Raw genomic sequence first — 24794 nt, 5'->3', positions numbered from 1 at the left:
GTATCATTTTCAAACACCGAATGTTGTCTACGTAACCTATCTATACTATTAAATATCATTGCTTTAAGCCTCGAAAATCTCCTTTCAGTAGACGCAACTGTAACAAGTGTGGAAGTAATAATTCCCATGACAATTTCGATAGTGGGATAATCTTTAGTAGCTTTATTTCTATTATATATTTCAGCACCGAGCTTATGTCGTCGTTTCCTTCATAAGCGCGATTTCGTACAATTATTCATGTCCATCAATATCAAACGATTCTCTTACTGTCATAGATACTTGCAAGTCTATGCATTGCTTCAAAAGTTTACTTTCACAATTTTTTTTTAATATTTTTATTTAATTTTATATTATACATGAAACCAATATGCTCTTATGATGTTTAAGAGCCTCAAACAAGGATGGCAATTGGCGCGCACATTGTCGACAATGACATAAAAAAAGTTAATTATCAAAATTTCATTCACATTCAATTCATGAGCTTCATATTTCCCTTCATCAACATGCCTTTTTTACGTCGTCTGCTGACTTCTTAGAATTGTCTGTCAATATCATTTTCCTCAGCTATTTCTCTCGCTGTTATTTTGAGAATTCAGATTTTCCGTTCCAGCAGTCATGAATGTAGACATAAATCCGGGTTTAGATTCGTGTTCTTGATTGTATTGTATCGATGACGGCGGCACCGATGACCTAAGAGACAATGTTGTTAATTCATCATCATCCTCGTTGTTTTATCTTAAGGCGAAGGGTAAACACAAAACACACAAACAAGGTGTTTTTAGACAAGTTTTGTGGTGAAAATATAGCATTTGGAGCTATGAACACTACTTTATCCTGTTACACATACCCTTAAATCTTACTTGTAGGTTGCTAATGCTTGCTGTTGGTTAAAGTTAATACTTCAGAGCTATTATGAAGTACCAGTTTTCTTTGCAGTTAAACAAGTTTTTTCTCGGCATGATGCATTTGTTTAGTATACTACTTTCATAAAAGTTGTTCTTATAGCTTTTACTTTTTTTTGTGTTGGTACATTTATTCAGATTAGAAATCAATAATGAGGATTATCAGCAATTAAACTATTTTCGCCTGTTAAAACGTTACATTTTCGCCGCAAGAATTTTGAAAATATTGGCTTTGTTACCTAGGAGCCGTGAACTCTTATCGCTCAAGGTCGCCGGCATTTAGCGTCGCCTTAATGACGGCGGCGGCACTCTTGATGGTGTGGACGTAATGTTCTCAGCTGAATCAGGATTAGAGTAACTTTCAGTCAATAAAAGTTTTGTACAGGTTTCTTGATCATCAATTTTTATATATTTGTAAAATCCACGAAGATTTTCTTTAACCTCCTTTCTTTTCATAGTTCGTTTCCCTTTGAACTACCTGACTCAAATTTTCAACCAGATTTATGATCACGCGAACTCATTTCGTAAATATTGTTTTGTTTCATTTAGGTAAGTCAGAAATATTTTATTGTACACAGAGTTTTTTTTTACAAATTTCAAGCGCACTAAATACTTTAAATACTCAACGTATTATTCAATAAAATTGAAAGATATAATGTATAAGATGTAACGATTTTGTAACTTATACTTCAAGCAAAATTTTTCCGGGTGACAAGATTTAACGGATTAAATGAAACACGAAGATTCCCCGAGCGATAGAGGAACAGGAACATTATGTCCCGACTCCCGAGCTGACCCGTGTCCAATGCGATTAAAAAACCGATTCGATCAAGTATTTCGATGCGCCATATTCAAGTACAACAATAATGAATTTTTCAGTTATGTTTTGAATTAATTAATAGTTTTAACTTTATTTTAATTTACCGTTACGTTATAACGTAATTAAGGATCAAAAAATCCGACGAAAATTGAACACAAACGAAGGAAAGACAAAGTTGCCTTTGTTACACCATTTAGGACGGAGTTCTACAGCATGCAGTATAAATGTCGTGCGGCATTTCTTTATAATAAAATAAACAAACAGTTACGTATATATAATAGAAACGCCCATGAATGTAAAATTGCACTGATCGCCTGGATACTACCACAAAATTATGATGATACTGAGTTTCTCCTACGACACATACGCTAAAACACACATACACACACACACACACACACGCACATTTAAAATATTATTAAGTTCTCTAAACATGTTATTTTAAGGCTAAGAAAGAGCGGAGTCTCCTGGCACAAGCATTCTTTATATGCTTAAAAGGAGGTTCTTGCCACTATTTATTATGGAGAATTTGTTAAAACTAATAAAGAATTTTATTATTATTATAAAATTTATATTTTTTCATTTGCTTGCGTTGTTGCGCGAGGCCCCTCCTAGAGCGGGGCCCCTGCAAGAGCGAGGCCCCGGGCGATCGCCCTGATCGCTACCCCCTAAGGTCGCTTCTGACAGTAGCTATTATACCGTTAAATTTCAAGTCGCATAGTCGCAGCGCGGCTCTAGTAGTAAATGAAATGAAAGATCAATCGATCTCCAAATATATCGCGGTGTGACGGAGTGATTGATCTTGTATTGATGTCCGTCGTCCTGTCACAAGCGATGCGGGATTTATATATCCGGCGAGCGGGCTTCTTTGGTGAACTCAAGCTATTTTTAATGTTGAACGCAAGGGGAATGTATTACAAACTCAACTAACTTCGGGTCACATAACAAAATTAAGTGATATCATGTTATGATCGACAAAGGATTATAATTTAGAGCCTTAAGTTGTAAACGTAACACAACTTCTAGTTGGTTTCTGCTTTTTAAGAACATTCCAGTAGTTAAAAATATAATTCTTTGAATTGTACAAGAGACTCATTACCCATTAAGTAGGATTTTTGGTAAGAAACTTGCTTTAAATAAAAAAAAAGCGGTCATGTGCGAGTCGGAGTCACCTGTTCAGGGTTCCGTAGCAACAAGTAACATATAAAAGTTCTTGTTTGTTGTAACTTTCATCGATGTTTTAATGTAAGTGTTTTATCATTATCTTATTTTAGAAGTTACGGGGGGGGGGGGGTGTCCCCCACACATTATACTTTGGATGTGCCTCTTGTGCTAACTATTCAGTTTAGACTAAAATATATGAATATCATTTTTGAAGACTTATCCATAGTAAATACCCCATACGTATGGGTTTGAGTTTCAGTTCTAAGTATGGGGAACACCCAAATTTTTTTATTTCTATTTTTGTGTGAAACTCTTAATACATTTACTTACCAAGTTTCTACAGTTCTTATAGTTTCGCAAAAATGTGGCCGTGACATACGGACGGACAGACAGACATGAGGAATCCATAAGCGTTCCGTTTTTTGCCATTTGACTACGGAACCCTAAAAAGTGTACTCTATATAGTGAAGCATTAAAATTTAATAAATTATCTTTATTGCTCTATACAGGCCGCTGCTGAAAATCAGCGCTGTATCTATTGGTATTATACCAACGCAGCATGACACCGAGTCAGTTACTTTTGAGAACAATGACAGCTACAGAGTACTTTTAAATTAAGAACATCACTATTATATTTATGTTTTTTACCATTGTAATGTTTTTTATGTATTTTTTTTATATAGTGTTTTATTATTTTATTCTAACATCTGTAAGTTTTTTACTTGTATCTATTATTCTGTGTGGTTTGTTTTTGTTATTAATAAAGTTTTCATTCATTCATTCTTTAACAAAAAAGGTTGTTTTACCCAATTGTTCTGTTTATTGCCGATTTTTCTCAATAATCAACATAAGTCGCCTTACGGATCGGTATATTAACAAACATGTTTAACGATCCAAAAGTGTTTTATAAACCTACAGGAACTTATGTAACTATTTGACTTACTTGAAGTACGCTTTGACGTTAGATAAAGCATTGGTAGGAATATTAAGGTGTAATATAATTGTACATTGACCAAATCCTATATCGTGCAATTCTGTTTCTTTAATACCCCATTCCATTGAGTAATTTAATATTAATCGAAAAAAACTACCTACCTTCTACCAGTGGGAGGCTCTTTTGCACCGGATGCCGGCTAGATTATGGGTACCACAACGGCGCCTATTTCTGCCGTGAAGCAGTAATGTGTAAGCATTACTGTGTTTCGGTCTGAAGGGCGCCGTAGCTAGTGAAATTACTGGGCAAATGAGACCTAACATCTTAGTCTCAGAGTGACGAGCGCAATTGTGGTGCCGCTCAGAATTTTTGAGTTTTTCAAGAATCCTGAGCGGCATTGCATTGTAATGGGCAGGGCGTACCAATTACCATCAGCTGAACGTCCTGCTCGTCTCGTCCTTTATTATCATAAAAAAAAATATATATAAAATGGTAGGAAACGATTAAAATTAACGTATCGAATGGATTTCAATTCAGAATTAGTATTAAAATATAATATACTAGCTGACCCGACAGACGTTGTTCTGTTCATAAAAAAAACTCTTGCGGATGGAATTTCGTAAAATCCGTTCTTAGCTGACCTCTACTCCGTGAAAAGAATATTCGTACCAAATTTCAAGTCTTTAGCTCTAATGGTTCCAGAGATATCGTGATGAGTGACTATATACGTGGAAATCTCTTATATATATAGATACCTGGAGTATTAACAATATTCTGTGTGATCCAGTTGAAGAACAAAGAGGAAACGGTGAGAGTGCAAGCGGAGAGCCTCGCCCTGGCGGAGGAGAGGATCCGCGACCTCACCGACCTGACCAGCCACCATGTAAGTTGAAACCCTAGCTGTAGAAGATAAACAGTAGGTAATCTCACTCACAGAGAGGAGATTGAAATGATTCAACAAAAGATAATTTGATCTTATATTGAACTGTCACACCCGACTCCCTACTAATATTATAAATGTGAATGTAAGTTTGTTTGTTACGCTTTCACGCCTAAGCCACCGAACCGATTTTGATAAAATTTAGTATAGAGGTAGACTAGAGCTTGAAAAAGGACATAGGCTACCTTTTATTGCAAAAAAAATAACCTGGGGGTTGAAATTGTGGTGGATAGCATTTTCTATGAAAATTCGTCATTATCAATTAATAAACATGAAACTTTATATTTAGGCTCAAAATAATTTGTAAACATTTGTTCGAGCATTTTTGAAACTTTGACCTACATGGGGATAAAATAATAGATTAAAATTCACAGGGAAACACTATTAAAGAGACTGTGTACAATGACAAGGGATATCTGCTGTACAATATAGAGAGCGCTGCCAGCAGCGGAAAGAGCAGCTTGTATGTGTATTATTTGAAAAGTAGGTATCCTAAAAATAAAAATAAATTGCCCAAAGTAACTATTCAACGCGGACGAAGTCGGGGGTAAAAGCTAGTAGTCTCTATACGCTGCAGGCATTTAGCAATTTAGCGACACATAGGCACTAAAGCAGATCTATAAAACGTACTTAGACTTTGCTCAGACTTAACGTACGTAAAACTTAGTTGAGTGTGATAAAACGCGTGCTTGGTTTTTGTATTGGGCTGTCAAATGACTATTAAAACGAAATCAAAGATTATGCTCAGCCTCAGCGGTGGATTTCCACTAGGGGCAGTTGGGGCAAGTGCCCAGGGCGGCAAATTTTTTAGGGCGGCAAAATTTTGAAAGTGATTAATTTTTTTTTAGTCTTATCAAGATTGCTTAGCTTTTCTATGCATCCAATCCCACGTACTTCAACGTTTAGATTGCGATTGTGAAGATTTAATCGACCAATTCGCAATTGAAAAAGTCAGACGTGTTTGCCTGTGAAAAAATTGATGTTATATAATTGACTGAATGATTGTTAAACAATTATAAATTTGGCAATGAGTCACCCTCAGTGCCAAATTTATAATTGTTAAAAAAAAAACAAATATTTATTCATGTTTTTAGAATACATAACATATAATAAAGTTTCTGCAATAAATTATTTATTTTAGTTTTGAAAAATAAAATATATAAACTATTAGTTTAAGTAAAATTTCAGTATTGGGGCGGATTTTTTCCCGGTGCCCATAGGCGGCATTAAGTTTAAATCCGGCCCTGCTCAGATTACACTCAGCTAAATTTTACGTAAGTAAAGGTTGAGCTTGAGGTCTAAGTACCTACTATCTTTAGATCTCAAACTAATAGCGCATTTACTATTATTTGATAACAAATCGTGGTAGTACTCGTACGCTTGAGGGGAACAGAACACAAGAGATTGAAATCTGTCCTCGCATCTGCGGGTAGAATTGATATTAACATATTGGATGAGCGAAATTTAAGTGGAAGAATTTTCGCGTCCACTGATTCCTTAACTTTTTGACTTGTATTATGATTAGTAGGTAATTAATATCAGCGTATATACTCGGAGATATAATGTTACAGCTTAACTCAACGCACCCGCGGCCTGCAGAGACGTGTGACGTTAGTGTCAGCGCTCATGTAAGTACAAAGTAATTTGGCATATGCGAGTATTTATAAGTTGGTTATTAATAGATTCATTATATTAGAAGTAATATCATCTTATATTTTTTATTACTTACTTAAGTAATCTAGTTAATTGTTGTTGATGCTTTACATACATAAAATCATACAGTGCTGAAAAGCTAGTAAAAGTACCTAAATGTTCCTGAGTATGGGCATAGTACATTATCGCTTACCCTTATGAGTTTTGCCTATAATTGCCATCTTTATCGTATGCCTCACTGTTCTTACTTAGACACAGTATTTAGAATCTACCCGCAATTTCTTAAAATTACGTATTTATCTAATAAATGCACGAGTAAAATAACACCTTATACCTTTAAAATTATTATTAAAATGATTCGTATTATGTTTTTAAGTAATAGTATTGATAATGTCTTATAATATCTATAATTTAAGTATTTATTATCAGAACGTCCGTGGTCTAAGAACAAAAACTAATGAAGTTTATCGTAAAGTCTGTATGAATTCTTATGACGCAATTATATTTACTGAGACGTGGTTAGAAGACAGCGTATCTGACTCCGAGTTCCTGGATGATCGGTACCTAGTTTGGCGACGTGACCGTGATTATAGTTTAACGGGTCAAACAAAGGGCGGTGGTGTTTTAATAGCTACACGTAAACTTTTGCAAGTTAAGTTGCTGCCGCAATTTAACTCAACAGCAGAAGACCTTTGGATAAGTGTACGCATCAAACAAGCAAATACACGTAAGTGGATTGATTTGTATCTCTGTGTTATTTATTTGTGCGAGCAGAATAATTGCTTGTCATTTAGTAATCAATTGGCAAACTTCCTCACAAAATTAAATTATGCGTCATCAGTCAACCCTTCCGATGCTTTTTTGGTTATTGGTGATTTTAATTTAAGCGGTATTGTTTGGCAACCTACAGATATTAGTAGTTTTAATAGTACTTGCATGAGTTCTTCGGATGAGTATTCGCTAACGGACGAAATGAGCGCATTATGCCTGCATCAGTTTAACGGCATACTTAACAAACAGAACAGACTATTAGATCTAGTTTTTTCGAACCAATTAATCTATGTATCCGAGTGCACCTCTTACACCCATTGATACTTACCACCCTGCTTTGTTGATAGATGCAAAATCATTTGAAACCACGTTATTAGATCACGCGCCGCGGCTCCGCTATATTTATGATAAAGGTGATTTTCAAAATATTAACAATAGAATCAGAGGTATTGACTGGGAAGGCGAGTTTTTATCTCGCCCTATTGACGAGTGTGTTAGCTTCTTAAATGAAACGGTATATGCACTTCAAAATCAGTATATACCAATAAAACGTGCACGGAACTATTCGTATCCAGTTTGGTATAACTCAGCTCTGATTAAAGCGATTAAGGAGAAAAGTAAATACCATAAAAAATTTAAGAACTACGGTAACAAATCGGATTATTTTACATATAATTTATTACGTAATAAAGTTAACCAATTAGAATCTATTTGCTATGAACAGTTTATGAAATTAGCTGAGGATTCAATTATAAAAAATCCAAAACATTTTTGGAAGTTTGTGAAAAGTAGGTCACAATCTCATTGTATGCCTAGTCTAATGACATACAATAATAATAGCTTAACCAGTGGAGAAACTATCTGTAATGCGTTCTCAACATACTTTCAAACAATATTTCTTAACCCCACGACACATAACAATAGAAGCATATCCTCTTATTCTTCAGATAACGGTGACTTAACTCTTAGTTCTAATTTAAATATTAATTCTGATATTCAAAATATTGATATTAATGTGCATGAAATAAAATTATTACTTGATAGGCTAGATATAACTAAATCTCCAGGCCCTGATAACATTTCGTCATTTTTTCTTAGAAAATGCTCTTCTGTCAAATGACTATTAAAACGAAATCAAAGATTATGCTCAGCTTCAGCGGTGGATTTCCACTAGGGGCAGTTGGGGCAAGTGCCCAGGGCGGCTAATTTTTTAGGGCGGCAAAATTTTGAAAGTGATTGAATTTTTTTTAGTCTTATCAAGATTGCTCAATATTGCTTAGCTTTTCTATGCATCCAATCCCACGTACTTCAACGTTTAGATTGCGATTGTGAAGATTTAATCGACCAATTCGCAATTGAAAAAGTCAGACGTGTTTGCCTGTGAAAAAATTGATGTTATATAATTGTTTGCACTATTGTTCTTCCTATCTCCATGCTTTTCAGTAAATCACTTTCTACTGGCTTTGTCCCTAAGTTATGGAAATCGGCATTTATTACACCAGTACATAAGAAAGGGTCTCGATCTGAAATTACGAATTATAGACCAATTTCAAAACTTTGCATTATTGCTAAAGTCTTTGAGAGGGTCATTTATAAGCAATTGTATGCTAACTCTTTTACTTCTCAACAATTTTATTACTGACGCTATGGATAATGGTATGCAAGTCGATATAATCTACACCGACTTTAGTAAGGCGTTTGATAAAATCGACCACAATACATTAACATGTAAGCTATCTCAGTCGGGAATACGGGGTGACTTGTTACGGTGGTTCTCGTCATACATAGATAATCGTTCACAAGCTGTTGTAATAAATAACTACATTTCTAGTTGGGTTCCAGTTCCTAGTGGTGTTCCCCAGGGATCACTACTTGGTCCACTTCTTTTTATTATCTATGTAGGTGATATAGATTCCTGTTTTAAGTCTTCCAATTTACTTTCCTTCGCTGATGATATGAAAATATTCTCTTCAATAACATCAATCCTTGACATGATTGCCCTTCAAGAGGATCTCAACCGCCTAGAGGAGTATTGTCTTACTAATAAACTAGAACTTAATACATCAAAATGTTCAGTAGTCACATATACCCGTAAGATTAACATCCTACAAACAAATTACACATTAAGAGGTCAGGTGCTCTCTAGATGCAATGGTACGAGGGATCTCGGCGTTTACCATGACTCTAAGTTGCTATTCAATGATCACATTGATAAGATAGTTAACAAGGCTTCAAAGGCATTAGGTTTTATTAAGCGAATTTCAAAGAATTTTAATAATATTAAGACTATTAAGATACTATATTGTACTTTTGTTAGAAGTAATCTGGAATATGCTTCACAAATTTGGAATCCTACATATAGTACGTATGTTGACCGTCTAGAAAGTGTTCAGAGGCGATTTTTAAGATATCTTTGTTTTAGATTTAAGGTACCTTACGATTCTAATAGCTATGTTGATTTGTGTAAAAAGTTTCACTTCTTACCACTGAAAGAACGGCGAAATATAACTGACTTTTTATTTATGTTAAAAATTATAAGCAATCATGTCGATTGCCCAGATCTGCTGCATAAAGTTAATTTTGATGTACCTCAAAAACTCTTAGATATAGCCCTCCACTTTGTGTTCCTGCTGTTTGTAGTAACTATAGGCAAAACTCATATATGGTGCGAGCGTGTAAAACAGTGAATGATGTTAGTAGATTATTAGATATTGACATATTTGCTACAAGCATTTCAAAGGCAAAGCAGTGCATAACCCTCAACTTTTTTAATTAAGTATTGTTTTTTGTTATCTGTTTAAAAGTATCTTTATTGTCATGAATTTGAGCCGAAAAATAGTGTTCACATACATATTTTATATTACTTCTATTAGTGAAAACCTGTAATTGGCTATCTGTTACTATTTAAGTTTCTAAAGAAATTGTATTAGCTGTTGGTTTTCCTTAAATAAATAAATAAAAATAAATTACACACTTATGACACAACCCGTCTTAAGGCGACACTAAATGCCAGCGACCTTGAGCAATATGAGTACACCGCTGCCGGCCCGCCATCTATGTAACAAAGCCAATATTTTCAAAATTCTTGCGTGGAAAACAGTTTATATGCTTACAATCCTCGTTATTCACTACTAATCTCAATAAATGAACCTACACAAAAAAGTACAAGCTATAAGAATAACTTTTATGAGAGAAGTACCAAAAAAATGCGTCACGCCATGCCAAAAAACTTGTTTAGCTTCAAAGAAAAGTGGTAGTTCAAAAAGGCTCGGCAGTATTAACTATAACCAACAGCAAGCATTAGCAACCTACAAATAAGACTTAAGGATATGTGTAATAGGATTAAGTAGTGTTCATAGCTCGAAATGCTATACTTTCACCAAAAAACTTGTCTAAAAACACCATGTTTGCGTGTTTTCTGCTGACTCTTCGCCTGAAGCCTGACGATGTCTATTTTCGATAGGTACGTTATGTTTTGCTGATGATGGCTTTAAAATAAAGCCCTCTTCTCGTTTCGTCATAAAAGCCGCATACAGTGACACAGCCGACAGTTAAGTTTTTTTTCAATTTATTTTGTGACCATGGTTGCTAATTTAAAGTTCGCGCTCAGTGTTACCAGTGTAGTGGTGTCAATTGTCAGCTGTTAGTTATCAATATTGTGGGGGCTATGTTGTAGGGGAAGGGGATGGAGCAAGAGATGCTGGAAACTTTGAGAGACAATCTCTCTGTTATAGAAGAATTGTACCGGGAATGCTTCTATGAGGTAAGAAATTGTTAATAACTATGTTTTGAAAGTGTATTGTGACCACTTACAAAAAAATATTGACATAATATATTTTGGTTATAACGTTATTGTAACACCCGATCAATCCGAAAGCCTCTAGCCGGATCTACGTCATAACTAACGACGGCAAAGTAAGCTAATGAATGAAAGAGTGTATATGATTATCAATGGAACCACGTCAGAATGCAAAGACATTTTAAAAGAATAAACCGAACATACAAACCGGTATTATAAAGTCCGTGTCAACCAATTTTTGTGGATGGGCATATGGTGGAATATGGGCGTGGCGTTGATGATGCGGTCAAAATTAACCAATCACATCGCTTCCCGCCAAAAGCGATATGATAGAACTGTATATTATATTTATACGACTAAGTTCCATGATAATAATTGTGTTGTGTAAATGCACAGAAGCAGCAACTCTCATGATTTTATACTTATTAAGTAACAGTGAGCTTTGGTTTGGATTTTTAGATCACAAAACAACTCGGCTTTTTTGTCGCATTTAGCCTCGCATTGCACTTTCTGCATCTGAATGCCAACTGAACGCGGATCATATATAATTTAGTATAGTAGAGGTCACTTGACCGCTGCGTGGTTCAAAGGGAATGCTTAGCGGCTGAGTTCTTGTTGGTCTATTCTCTTTAAATGTCTCTTAAAATAAAACTTTCGTAGTATTTCATTAGCCGTACGTGGAGAGCGCCATATGGCAAATAAGCTATCTTTTTTTATGGAATAGGAGGATAAACAAGCGTACGGGTCACCTGGTGTTAAGTGATCTCCGCCGCCCACATTCTCTTGCAACACCAGAGGAATCACAGGAGCGTTGCCGGCCTTTAAGGAAGGTGTACGCGCTTTTTTATTTTATCTAGGTATTACTTATCAATACTTCATAGCTATATATAAATAAATATATGAGGCTGTCATGTTGTAAGTCTGCGAAACAAGACCAGCTGATTGAGATGCTGCGGCGCTCACACGTGGAGTTGCGCAGCGCAGACCGACAGAAGACCCAGTACTCCGGGCAGCGGTGTGGCGTGGTGCATCAGCATCAGCGCTCCTGCCAACATTACCAGGTTATATTGCTGCGATGTCATAATATATGTTTGAGGTTTTTAGTCCGTAGTTCTATTATATGCCTCCTGTATGTGCCCAAGAGCTGTCAGTCGTGCTAAGATGTGGCATATTAGGAACAGATACTTGACCTTTTAGCCCCGTCATAACAAACGCAGGTTCCTATTTTAATGAAAGCAAAAGCTTACAGATGCCCAAATTTAGAGGGTCATGTGGAGGGAGTTATACACCACATGAGTTACGAACGCTATATCGAACACTTTGTCGAAATACTCTAAGATTTTCGTCCTTACACTTGGTTGTGTGATATCTGTCAGTATTATGGATTTCAAGATAGTTTTCTCCACGTCATCTTCGGAAACGCGCTCCGTCCCTTTTTAATGGCTGGAAACACTCATGTTATCCTTATAGTGTTAAATACTTTTCCAGTGGGAGGCTCCTTTGCACAGGTTGCCGGCTAGATTATGGGTACCATAACGGCGCCTATTTCTGCCGTGAAGCAGTAATGTGTAAGCATTACTGTGTTTCGGTCTGAAGGGCGCCGTAGCTAGTGAAATTACCGGGCAAATGAGACTTTACATCTTATGTCTCAAGGTGCCGCTCAGAATTTTTGAGTCTTTCAAGAATCCTGAGCGGCACTGCATTGTAATGGGCAGGGCGTATCAATTACCATCAGCTGTACGTCCTGCTCGTCTCGTCCCTTATTATCATAAAAAAGAAGTTGGGCGATGGTTATCGACACGATGCTTGGCCACAACCAATATACATATTATGTAGATATACATTCAGTATTTGACTGATTTAGCCTGTCGAAGAGTTCTATCTCTATATCTTTACAAGTAGCCCGTCATCGAAGTGTAATGTTGCAGGACATAGCGTCGGAAATGGACAACCTGAAGGCTGCCGTCTCAAATCTCCTGAACAACTCCAATAATGACTCGGTATGGAGTGGAACATACAGATGCATAGTGCATGAAGTTTAAATAAGTTTGCTTGTACTAAATAACTACACGCTGCACGTACCAACAGACTAATCAAAAGACATTATGTTAACTAAATCGACAGAGATGAAGACAATGTCGTATATAGTAAACCATAAACTTACTGAGCTGTGCTGGTGATGTTATCACCAGTTCTAAACAAAATACTTTTTCAAGGATTTAAACGCGTGTAATTGTGACTGTTTTAACATTAGATTTTTGCATAAAAGTTATATTTTTATTATTATTTTAGTTTACGTTTCGAAATCTTTCCAAATCATATTTTCACGTGGACTGATCTGGGATAGTTAATAATTTTAACTTTTACGCAATAATCTAGTTTAACACAGTAACAATCACACGCGTGTTAATCGCTTACAAAGTTTGTTATATAAATGTGTAACACTCGCGTTAATTAAAGAAAATTCTCTCACTAGTTTTACCAGATTTCAATATTTTAGAATTAGAATTAATAAATGATAGAAGTATGCAACTGTTTTATTTATGTTTTGTATGGCGGTGGGTTCAGGGCGTGTGGGAACAGCAGGGCGGGGGGAGTGAGCTGCACGAGGACCTGGTAAACGTGGACCAGCAGCTCCGCCGTCTGCATCAGCTGCTCACTGTATGTATATGACAGTCCTGTTCATTCCTTCCTCACATTGATTAAGGGAATATGGAAATTTATGGCCCTCATCACGTACTAGCATCAGACAATCCACGAAATTAAATTGCGTTATTATTACTTTATTTTTTTAAATTTCGAGATGTTCCTATACTATCTATCCTACTCAATACTAATAGTACAAATTCAGCTATATTACAGTTTGTTATGTTTTTAAAGTGAGAACCCTTCTGGGAATAATACACAAAATAAAAGTTGAAAACAAAATTTTATGAACGATGCGCGATTCGACCTCTCGCGTTCCGTGCGAGTGCTCTCCCAACTGAGCTAACCGCTCGAGTGACTAAAATCATTAAAAATAAACAATTTAAAGGATTTCCGACGCGGACTAACGCAGCAGAAACAGCTCGCAATATCAATGTTGCGTTTTGAGAGAGGACTGATAATGAACGCACCGTACGATTTTGGTTTAAACGCTTTCGTGATGGAAACTTTGATTTGAAGAACGAACTACGTGGAAGATCACTACGTTAACCCCTAATATCTTTATTCGAAGTTTTATAAGATTGGTACTCATTATTCTAGTGTTAACAGAGAGTGTGGGCCGCTGTGATCACATCCCACCAAGTGACCCGTTAGTTCTGTTCTCCCATAAAAAAAGATACTAAAAATATCCACGTGCGCCCGTTAATCTTAAGCTTTCTAAACTCATACAGTCTTAAAACACACACCATCTTAGAATTATAGTATTATTATCATTTTATTTTGTTTTAAATGCTTCAAGTATTATCATTGAATTGTTTTCACCTAACTAAATATCATTATAATTATTATATAATTTGTGGCTCAGTAGATAGATTGACTTGTAACTACAGTAACTTGTAACTTAATTCTTAACCTTCCAAAATCGGGAAGTGCCCTTTGGCACTAGATCTTTTATATATACCACGCAAAATCACGCTGATCGTACAACGGCACGGGGTACATGCCGATTACGGAAAGTTTCTAACACTAAAGATATATATATATATATATATATATATATAAATTTATAACATTTTTTTTTATGGAATAGGAGGACAAACAAGCGTACGGGACACCTGTTGTTAAGTGATCACCGCCGCCCACAATCTCTTGCAACACCAGAGGAATCACAGGAGCGTTGCCGGCCTTTAAGGAAGGTGTACGCGCTTTTTTTGAAGGTACCCATGTCGTATCGTCCCTGAAACACCGCACAAGGAAGCTCATTCCACAGCTTTGTAGTACGTGGAAGAAAGCTCCTTGAAAACCGCACTGTGGAGGACCGCCACACATCCAGATGGTGAGGATGATATCCTAACTTGTGGCGTGTCGTGCGAAGGTGGAATTAAAATAATTATGGATTTAGTAATATTTAAAAAATTAAAATCTAATAATGATCATTGGTAGAACAATTACCTACTTGTCTACTGTCAAGCTGTAAATTTTTCAGATGGATGACAGTATGTGCGGCTTATCAGATGAAAACGTGCGGTATAAAGAGAAGAACAAATTACTAGAGGTAATTCATCAAAATTTGATTTTACTAGTTTAGCAAAACGTTGATATTTCTTTCTTCTCTCAGGAGACATTACGAAACCGAATAAGATTCAAATAATAACATGTTCTTGTACACGCCTAAACAGCCTGTATACAAGCGTCTGTGGAATGTATTGTTTTGTTTTATATTTAAACAGTCGCAGCTACTCGAAGCTCAAGTAAGAGTGCAGGAGATGGAAGCGGGTATGTCAAAGAGCACCGAAGTGGAGCACCAATACCAGAAGCAGTTGAAAGAGATGGAGAAAGAGGTAATAGACATGATAGAGTTACTGTTATGGGAAAATGTGAGACGATACGGTTATCCAGAAACAGGTAGGCATCCGATCATTTGACCAGGAGTTCCCATAAAGACAAAGAAAATATTATTTGTAAATTATAGGTACTATGCAAATAGATAACAGGAAGAAACAACTGCCGTTCCCTGCTTTAAACACCATCGCTGAATCATGGTCCTCCGTTTAAAAAACGTCCTAAAATAAAACTTATCTTAATGTATGTCAATTCGGAGTCCTGATGTTTGTTTCCAGTGAATTCATGAACGGATTTTAATGGGGACTACTTCATGGAGTGCAGTTTAGTCTAACTTGAGAGTAGGATAGCTTTTATTTCGATTTGGTACCCATAATTATTTTTATTTCCAATATTTGTTTCGTATGCACATATTTGCTATGAGAGAATTTATTGACGCACGGTTTGACAGTTCTACTGTGAAACAACTTCATTAGGGACAATAGGGAGCATATTTTCATAAAAAACAGTATTATTTATTAAGTTTAAGTTAGTTTTTTATTAGTTTTATTAATTATGTACAGATGTACGCCTGTCGGTTTAGCTAGTAGATATTAGATAATATAGGTATAATATGAGTAATTATAAAGTTTTAAAGTAACCGAAAATTTTTATATTATTGAACTTTAGAGTGGAGGAAATATACATTTTGTTTTTTTTTATTGATAGAAGAATAATGGACACGAATGATTTTTCAATAAAAACTTTTAGCTGGATTTCCTGAGAGATCAGATGTCGGTAACGCAGAAGAGAGACGCGTGCACCTGCGAAGCATACAGCCTGCAGTTACAGCAAGTCCAAGGTGAAATATTTTTTATAGTTTATGTAATATTATATATGTATAATTATTTAATTTTAAAATTTATTTTCATTAATAGGTACTCAACATTCTTAAAATTGTCATTTACTCAAAGAATAGTAGCGGTTTTATTAAAATTAATTTCTTTTACTGTTTAGTTCGATAGTAATTTTATTTATGAAAATACGGCACGAGACGAGCAGGAGGTTCAGCTGATGGTAATTGATACACCCTGCCCATTACAATGCAGTGCCGCTCAGGATTCTTCATAAGCCCAAAAATTCTGAGCGGCACTACAATTGCGCTCGTCACCTTGAGATATAACATATTAAGTCTCATTTGCCCAGTAATTTCACTAGCTACAGCGCTCTGCAGATCGAAACACATTAATTTTTACACATTACTTCTTCACGGTAGAAATAGGCGCCGTTGTGGTACCTACTCATAATCTAGCCGGCCCCCTGTGCAAAGCAGGCTCCCACTGGTTATAAGTCCGTAGTAATATCTTCTGAATCTCCATACTTCTTAAACCATCGAAAACTTTAAGTGACATGAGAGACGTCAAAATTTACTTGTCGTATCGACTTGCCAACGCGGCCAGGCAAATACCAAAAAACTACGAGTTTTTAGCGACCATTTTAGTTATTTTCAATATTAATTGCCATAATTAAATGGCCTTCTATAAAATTGGTCGTTATATTTTGTCCTATTCTATAATACACGGCTTTATATGACTTGCTTGCTGCCTGAGTTTGACTCGGTTCTAAAAGGGATTTCTATCCGCTTAGTGCAACCTAAGTAGGTATGTGAATATGTTGCATTCACTGTTGATGGTGAAAGAAACAACGTGGCAGTTATGAAAGACATACGTAATAATAATTTCTTATTTTATAATATTACTTTGAAAAATAAAGCGGTAAATTTGTAAATTGTTTACAAATTTACGTATTTTAAGAATGTATTAATACGCGTCGCTATTTCTCATAAAAGGTACAAAATACAGCTGTTATTACATTAACTTTGTGGTATGTGAAGTGTAAGTGTATAATTACTGCGACAGTAAAAGTTGTAATGATGTTTTATAATGAATTGCAGTGTTACTTAATGATAAGACAGAAGAGTTGGCAAAGGCCGAAGCAAAGTGTGAACACCAGCAGGCACAAATAAATGAATTAAACAAACGACTTCGAGAAGCTGAGACTGTTATCAAAGAGGTATAAATTGTTTTTGGACTTGAGTTGTTACATTCAGAATTATGAAATATTTAGGTACTTTAGTATTAAGGCGAGGTTTTCCCAACACTTTATGTAAAAATTGCGCGAACGTTAGATTCGATTGGTACGCATGGACACGGGCGTCGGGCATGGCTGAGAACGAACCGAGCCATTCGGGTCAACGACCGCCGACCCAGAAGGACCGCGTAATATTTTTTAAAACTTACAGTTGTGCTAGAGTACGAAATTACTGTGATAATATTTTTTATGCATTTTTGAAGTAAATCTTTTTTATCGACGTATGAGAGAAATGTTATATTCCGCTCATAATTATGATTTCATCAATATGGATACCGTGTCCGAGGTTCTCGAGGGTGCAGAGAAAGATTTTGTGATCATTTTTTAAATCCATGATGGCCGCCGCACAAAATTATGATTTCAGCAATATCAGAACCGAGCGATTCGGGTCAACGACCGCCGACCCAGAAGCACCGCGTAATATTTTTTAAAACTTACAGTTGTACTAGAGTACGGATTCCAAAAATGATCCCAAAATCGTTCTCTGCACCCTCGAGAACCTCGGACACGATATCCAAATTACTGAAATCATAATTATGAGCGGCGGCCATCTTTGAATTCAAAAATGATCACAGAATCGTTCTCTGCACCCTCGAGAACCTCGGACACGATATCCATATTGCTGAAATCATTATTAAGTGCGGCGGCCATCTTGGATTTCAAAAATGATCCCAAAATCGTTCTCTGCACCCTTGAGAACCTCGGATACGATATCCATATTGATGAAATCATAATTTTGTGCGGCGGTCATCTTGGATTTATCTAACTTCCCTAAAGTACATATTATATACAAAAATCCAGCGTGGCATAATATTCAAAATAATATTACGTAAATTTTATTTTAGTACTTTCCGACTTACATTAACCTATATATTTCAACAAATACGCTGTTGCATCATCATAATTTTTTACTATGATTCCCGCTTTGTACTTGTTTGCTAAAATCTTACGAAATGTGAGCCCGAGAGACACGAACACAGTACCTTCCTTGACAGTGGTCACGGGCGTACTGCTGGCTTGAGCGAGCATGCAACCAAGGCGTCGCGTTTGGTTTATTACGAAAAAAATTAATATAAAATAATTCACAAAGCGTATTGATAAATCCCACGATGAAAACTTATAAATACTAATAAACTATCGAATAAAATAACTTTTGTGTTTATAGCTATCATAGTTTTATGATAATATAAACAATTCAAATAAAAAAGACTATTTTTTCAAAAAATAAATTTATCAAGAATTTTTTTCGTAATCGTGTTTACGAAACAGCGATAATTTAGATAAAGAAATGAAGATAAACATGTCAAAAAATTGGAACCGTAGTATTTGTAGAAGTATTTTAACTTTTAAGTAGTTTTTTAAAAATGTTACTTTTTAGGACTATAGCGCCTTAAGTACTAATTTAAAAGGAGAACAAAGGAGCGTACGGGAGCTGGGGAAGCACAGGGCACATTATATTTAATTTAATAAATCCCAGAAGTAAGGAATATTACTTTAAAAATAACAAATAACAAAAAAAGAGCGACATCTCAAGTCTATTCCCTAATTTTCAATTATTGGGGTTAAGAAGGTTATCAACTGTAAAGTAGATCCTGTAGATTGTAATTAGAAAGTAGAGCCACAACCTGAGAGTTGTACAAGACATACTAAGATTTTAGAACCATGCGTCACTTGAACGGTTGGTTTGGTGGCTCAGTTGGAAGAGCGCTCGGACGGAACCCGAGAGGTCGCGGGTTCGAGTCCCGCATGGTTCAACGTTGGTTATAAATTTAATTTAACTAATAATAAGAAGTAAGGGATATCACTTTAAAAAAAAAATTGTCTGCTGAAGTGTGAAATTTTTATTCGATTTAAAATTGAACGTTATGTTTATCAGAAAAATACTTTGAATGAAGAAGTGGTTCGAGTGTCGAGCCAGGTGAGCGCGTACCGAGACCAGTTGCAGCAGTGTCGACAAACGCTGGAGCGAGAGCTGACACATGCCGCGCACACTGCCTCGCACCTGGCGCACCACTGTAGGTACGTACACGTAGTAGGTCTCGAAACAGGTGACGTAGAGATCATGAGATATAGATAGACTTGAATATACATAGAAGAATATAATATATATAGAAGTTTATTCAAAATACTAAGGAAGGTAATTCTTGTAATCGTAGCAGACTGTTTACCACTTATCAATCAATATTGGCTACAACAACAATTCAACAGTATTAGGTCGATTCATTTGACCGCGTGCAACGCAAAGCAGCTCGAATTGTCAAGGACCCAGTGCTCTGTGAACGGCTGGATCACTTGGCGTTGCGTAGAGACATTGCTTCATTGTGTGTCCTCTACCGCATTTATCATGGGGAGTGTTCCGAAGAGCTGTTTCACCTGATTCCACACACGCCACAAGTTAAGTTACGAGGGGTGGCTGATATAAAATCTACTTTGTTAAAGAAAGTTTTGAAAATCGAACTGGCCACTGCAAAATCATATTCTATATTTATTCCTTTTTCAAAATTATGACGCTTATTTTTTTTCGCTAGCTTTTGTTTTTTTGGCGCGGCTTTGATTTCACCATGTCGAAAGAAAATTGTAAAATGATGAAATTTGAGCATCGAGCAGTGATTAAATTCCTAAGTAAAGAAGGAAATACGCCTACGCAGATCAGAGAGCGCATGTTAAAGGTGTTTGGTGATTCAAGTCCTTCTGAATTCGTCATAAAGTTTTGGTCGAAGCAATTTAAACATGGCCGTGAGAGCCTGGAAGACGACCCACGTAGTGGAAGGCCAATTTCTGCTGTTACCGCAGATAATGTTGAAAAGGTGAAGAACCTGATTCTTGCAGATCGGCGAATCAAGCAGTGGGAGATAGCCAGAGATGTGGGCATTAGCAAGGAACGAGTTCATGAAATTATTTACGAACATTTCGGCATGTCCAAGGTGAGCGCGCGTTGGGTCCCTAGAATGTTGACCCCCTTTGACAAACAAAGGCGAGTAGAATGTTGTCAGGCATTTCTAGACCTGGTCAAAGGTAAAGAAGAAGAGACTATCTCTCGAATTGTGACCTGTGATGAAACTTGGATTCGCCAGTGGGATCCGGAAAGCAAACAAGAGTCAATGCAATGGAAATTTAAAGGAGAAAAGCCGCCAAGGAAGTTCAAGGTTCGGCCGTCGGCTGGAAAACTAATGGCCACCGTATTTTGGGATGTCGAAGGGATTTTGGTGATAGATTATTTGCCTAAAAATACAACAATGAATGCTGAATATTATGCAAACTTGCTTGACCAGCTTCGTGAACAAATCAAAGAAAAGCGGAGAGGCAAACTCAGCAAAGGTGTTCTGATTTTACAAGACAATGCTCCTGTACACACAGCCTTAACGGCGAGGTCAGCATTGAGCAAAAACGGCTTCACAGAAATTAATCATCCACCTTATAGACTATTTCTTATTCAAAGATTTAAAGAAAAAATTGAGGGGTCGCAGATTTTCGACGGACGAAGAAATGAAGGAGGCTGTGACTGACCATTTTGACGAGCAAAATAAAAATTACTATTATAACGGCATGATGTCACTTATTTGCAAATGTCATAAGTGTATTTCACTTGCAGGAGGCTATATAGAAAAATAAAAAAAAAACTAGCCATCAAAGTCTTTTCTTTCATAGTTAGGTAGATTACTTATCAGCCTCCCCTCGTATCATCCCTACCATCTGGATGATTGGCGGTCCTCCACAGTGCGGTTTTCAAGGAGCTTTCTTCCACGTACTATAAAGCTATGGAATGAACTTCCTTGTGAGGTGTTTCCGGGACGATACGAAATGGGTACCTTCAAAAAAAGCGCGTACACCTTCCTTAAAGACCGGCAACGCTTCTGTGATTCCTTTGGTGTTGCAAGAGAATGTGGGCGGCGGTGATCACTTAACACCAGGTGACCCGTACGCTCCTACAGGTGACTCGTACTACGTACGTTTGTCCTCCTTTTCCATAAAAAAAATGGATTCGCTTACCTTTTCTATCTTGTTGTATGTTAGAGATATTCTTCTCTCTCGCACGCTTCTGTTTGTAGTCTATGGTAAGTATTGTATTCTATGGTTGCAACATTATCGACACACGCTGGAGAGAGAGGTAAGCTTATAAAGTAAAGTTAACATTGAAGTATTAGGTATTGCCAGTAGGGATAATATAATTATATGAATTTCATAAATGTAATTTTTCAACCTAAATTTACAAAACGATCTTGAATTTGATTTCTTTTATCTAAAGCAATAAGTTACCTCTTCGTCCACCTTCCTATAAGGTCGGCAACGCTCCTGTCATTTCTCTAGCATTGCAAGAGAATGTGGGCAGCGGTGATCACTTAACCTCTAAGTCAGGCCTAAAGAACTTTTACTTCAAAACTCCTCACCTTCTCGATGTGTGGTACTCTGCGGTGCAATTTTCAAGGAAGTTTCTTCCAAAAACAACCACAATGAGAAATGAACTGCTTTGCGCGAAGTTTCCAAGTCGATACGACAAGGGTATTTCCGAAACAGCTCGTACACTCATCTTAAAGACGGACCAGAGATTCCCTATCGATCCATACGCTCCTATGTACTCCTACTTATATTTTTTCTAACGGTATTAAAAATTAATTGTTACAGAGATAAGGCTGAATTTACAAATGACCTTCAGAATCAATTAGAAGAGGCACAAGCTAAGGGGGCGGCCTTGTGCGAAGAAACGAAACGAATAGTGTGTGACGTCCGAAGATGCATTCGGAGACAGCGACAAAGGCAGCGGGAACAAGAATATAAGATAAAAGAACAAGAAATTCTTATCAAAAGTTTGCAAGAATCAAGGCTGGATACAGAGCATCGCGATCCTTGCTGTTCGAGATATTTCAATCAAATGGGCCGTTATGCCAGAGAGAGTGAGAACAGTAGTTGCACGAGATGTCCATCGCGGTCAGTTGATAGACTGGAGAAGACGAGTGCGAGCGAGATGGCTGGCGGTATGACACCACCTACCCCTCCCCCTCGCAGATTGTTGCGGAAAAAACCGCTTTGTACAGAGATGGTTAGTTGTGTCATGTTATAGCTCTTGATTTATTTTCGATCAAAATGTGTATGGTACATTTGAGATGATGTTATGGCGGGTTTCTGGAGCTGTCAGATAAACTGCAGTTATTTATTGATCGAACCGGTAATATATTAATTGCGCACAAGATTGTCCATGAGTTGATATAAAGATTAACTCAGAAAGTAATTTGCACTAAGTAATTGCCAAAAATTTTATAACTTTAGACGTAGAGATTGGTAGTAGGTATATATACAAATAAAATTTGAAAAACAAAACTTTATGAACGATGCGGGATTCGAACCTACGACCTCCGGCGTTCCGTGCCGGTGCTCTAACCAACTGAGCTAACCGTTCGAGTACCGCCTCGTTATAAAATTCTGTTTGCTTTGTTCAACTTTCAGGATGTGTCTTCATCTACAGGATCTACTTTACAGTTGAGTTTACCTCCGGCGTTCCGCTGGTCGTGGGTTCCCGCATCGTTCATAAAGTTTTGTTTTTCAAATTTTATTTGTGTATTAATCCTAGAAGTGAGGGTTATCACTTTAAAAACATAACATATTGTTTAGATTTACAAGAGCGACATCTCAAGTCAATTTCCTAATATGCAAAATATTGGGGTTGAGCAGGTTATCAACTGTAAAGTAGGTATATTCAAAATTATATTCGCCATGAATGATTCTCGAATTCAGAATAAAGTATAATTGAGTTATGTTAGAGATAATATTGTTTTGTTTTTGTCAGCAGTATCGTAACGACGCGTTGCCATCAACCTCTCATATGCAACGGCAAGAGAGTAATGCGGTAGGTATTATTATATAATTCATAGTACTATTGTAAGTATTAGGCACATAATGGAATTATTACTTAATCAAGAGATAGTTATTAAATCTATAGATTTTTCTAGCTATCAAAAACTCCGAAGTAATGTAAATATACTTACGCGATTCCGAGCGTCGGTTCCCTTCATTATCTATATATTAATGGTTGGATATCAATAGTTGGTTTTTTCATTGTTAACTTTTTTTAAAAAAGTGTTTGTTTTTAGAACGCACGACCGGAGTCGCCTACGCAGCAGTTGATAGAACGCGTGGAGGTTGCGCATCGCGCCCTGGCGCACGCGCATGCGCGCTGGGAACGGCGTGGGCCCCTCCGCGGGCACACACACTGCTAACTAGTTTGACATACTTAATACCACTATAGTGGTCTGGTTTCATGTCTGTTGCTGCGTTCAGCTTTAATCGAGGCAACATACTAAATACTATGGTATGATTTCTTGCATTTCACTGTGTTCAGCCTTAATCTAGTCGACATTTTCAATAGGTACTATGGCCTGATTTCTTGCATTTCACTACGTTCAGCCTCAATTTAGGCAACACATTCAAAACAGTGGCTGATTTCATGCAATTAGCTGCGTTCAGTCTCAATTTAGGTAACAGATTCAATACTGTGGCCTGGTTTAATGCATTTAGCTGCATTCAGCCTCAATTTAGGCAACATTTTAGCAAATCTCTTATTGAATGTGTGGGCAATGACATTGGTTTTATTGCCCTCTCTTAGTCAAGGTTACTCTTTTGATTCGTTTTGTGATTCAAATTTGCTAATTGTAATAAGTTATTAACGTAAATATAAAATAATTAATATAAACGCAATACATAATGTAAGATCGGGGACTATTTTTGTTACTTTTAGGGTTTACAGGAATTTGGACATGAATTTGGACATTTTCTAAATATCAAATGGAAGCTGATATTTCTATTTAAATTTAACATTGTGTGCTACTTTCTTGTTCTTTTCATTAAACTTTATGCAATAATACCTAAGCGTTAAAAGCAAAAAGCCTGCATGCAAAGAGTTTTGCTTCAACGTTATCAGACATTGTAGATCAGGTGTGAAAATATGTTTTTTAACTACCAATTATTGTATTACAAAATATATTTTGTAATCGGCCTTTTTTTTGCTATTATGGAGCACGTCTAAGATGCAAAACCTGTTATTTCCTAGTCGACTGTGTGTGTCATTTGTTGATATCGTGTACATTTTTACAATAAACTTATTTTTTTTAATGGTTTTATATTTCTTTCGTAGTTCCTGTCTGCTTGTTGAACGACAAGTTATAATTATTGTTAAAGCTTATAAAAACCTAAAAGATATA

General features: G+C 36.5%; 1 protein-coding gene across 4 annotated transcripts in view; it reads left to right on the top strand.

Moving 5' to 3' along the window:
• Window positions 1-24705, top strand: part of LOC126979717 (golgin subfamily A member 6-like protein 22) — a 28594-nt gene extending 3889 nt beyond the window's left edge. The window contains exons 3-16 of one of the 4 annotated variants that reach the window (XM_050829202.1): window positions 4608-4703; window positions 6332-6388; window positions 10861-10947; window positions 11904-12044; window positions 12912-12983; window positions 13552-13644; window positions 15116-15184; window positions 15360-15470; window positions 16222-16312; window positions 17405-17523; window positions 19478-19620; window positions 22225-22639; window positions 23387-23443; window positions 23688-24705. In XM_050829202.1, coding sequence (XP_050685159.1) covers window positions 4608-4703; window positions 6332-6388; window positions 10861-10947; window positions 11904-12044; window positions 12912-12983; window positions 13552-13644; window positions 15116-15184; window positions 15360-15470; window positions 16222-16312; window positions 17405-17523; window positions 19478-19620; window positions 22225-22639; window positions 23387-23443; window positions 23688-23813 — 1677 coding nt within the window. In that variant the 3' untranslated portion in view covers window positions 23814-24705. Of the gene's footprint in view, window positions 1-4607; window positions 4704-6331; window positions 6389-10860; window positions 10948-11887; window positions 12045-12911; window positions 12984-13551; window positions 13645-15115; window positions 15185-15359; window positions 15471-16221; window positions 16313-17404; window positions 17524-19477; window positions 19621-22224; window positions 22640-23383; window positions 23444-23687 lie in introns of those variants that run through there. The other 3 variants (XM_050829201.1, XM_050829203.1, XM_050829204.1) reach the window with 3 other exon arrangements.
• Window positions 24706-24794: the final 89 nt, after the last annotated feature.

Source organism: Leptidea sinapis, chromosome 4, assembly GCF_905404315.1.
Source record: "Leptidea sinapis chromosome 4, ilLepSina1.1, whole genome shotgun sequence".
NCBI lineage: Eukaryota > Metazoa > Arthropoda > Insecta > Lepidoptera > Pieridae > Leptidea > Leptidea sinapis.
This window is presented reverse-complemented; position numbering and strand designations above follow the sequence as displayed.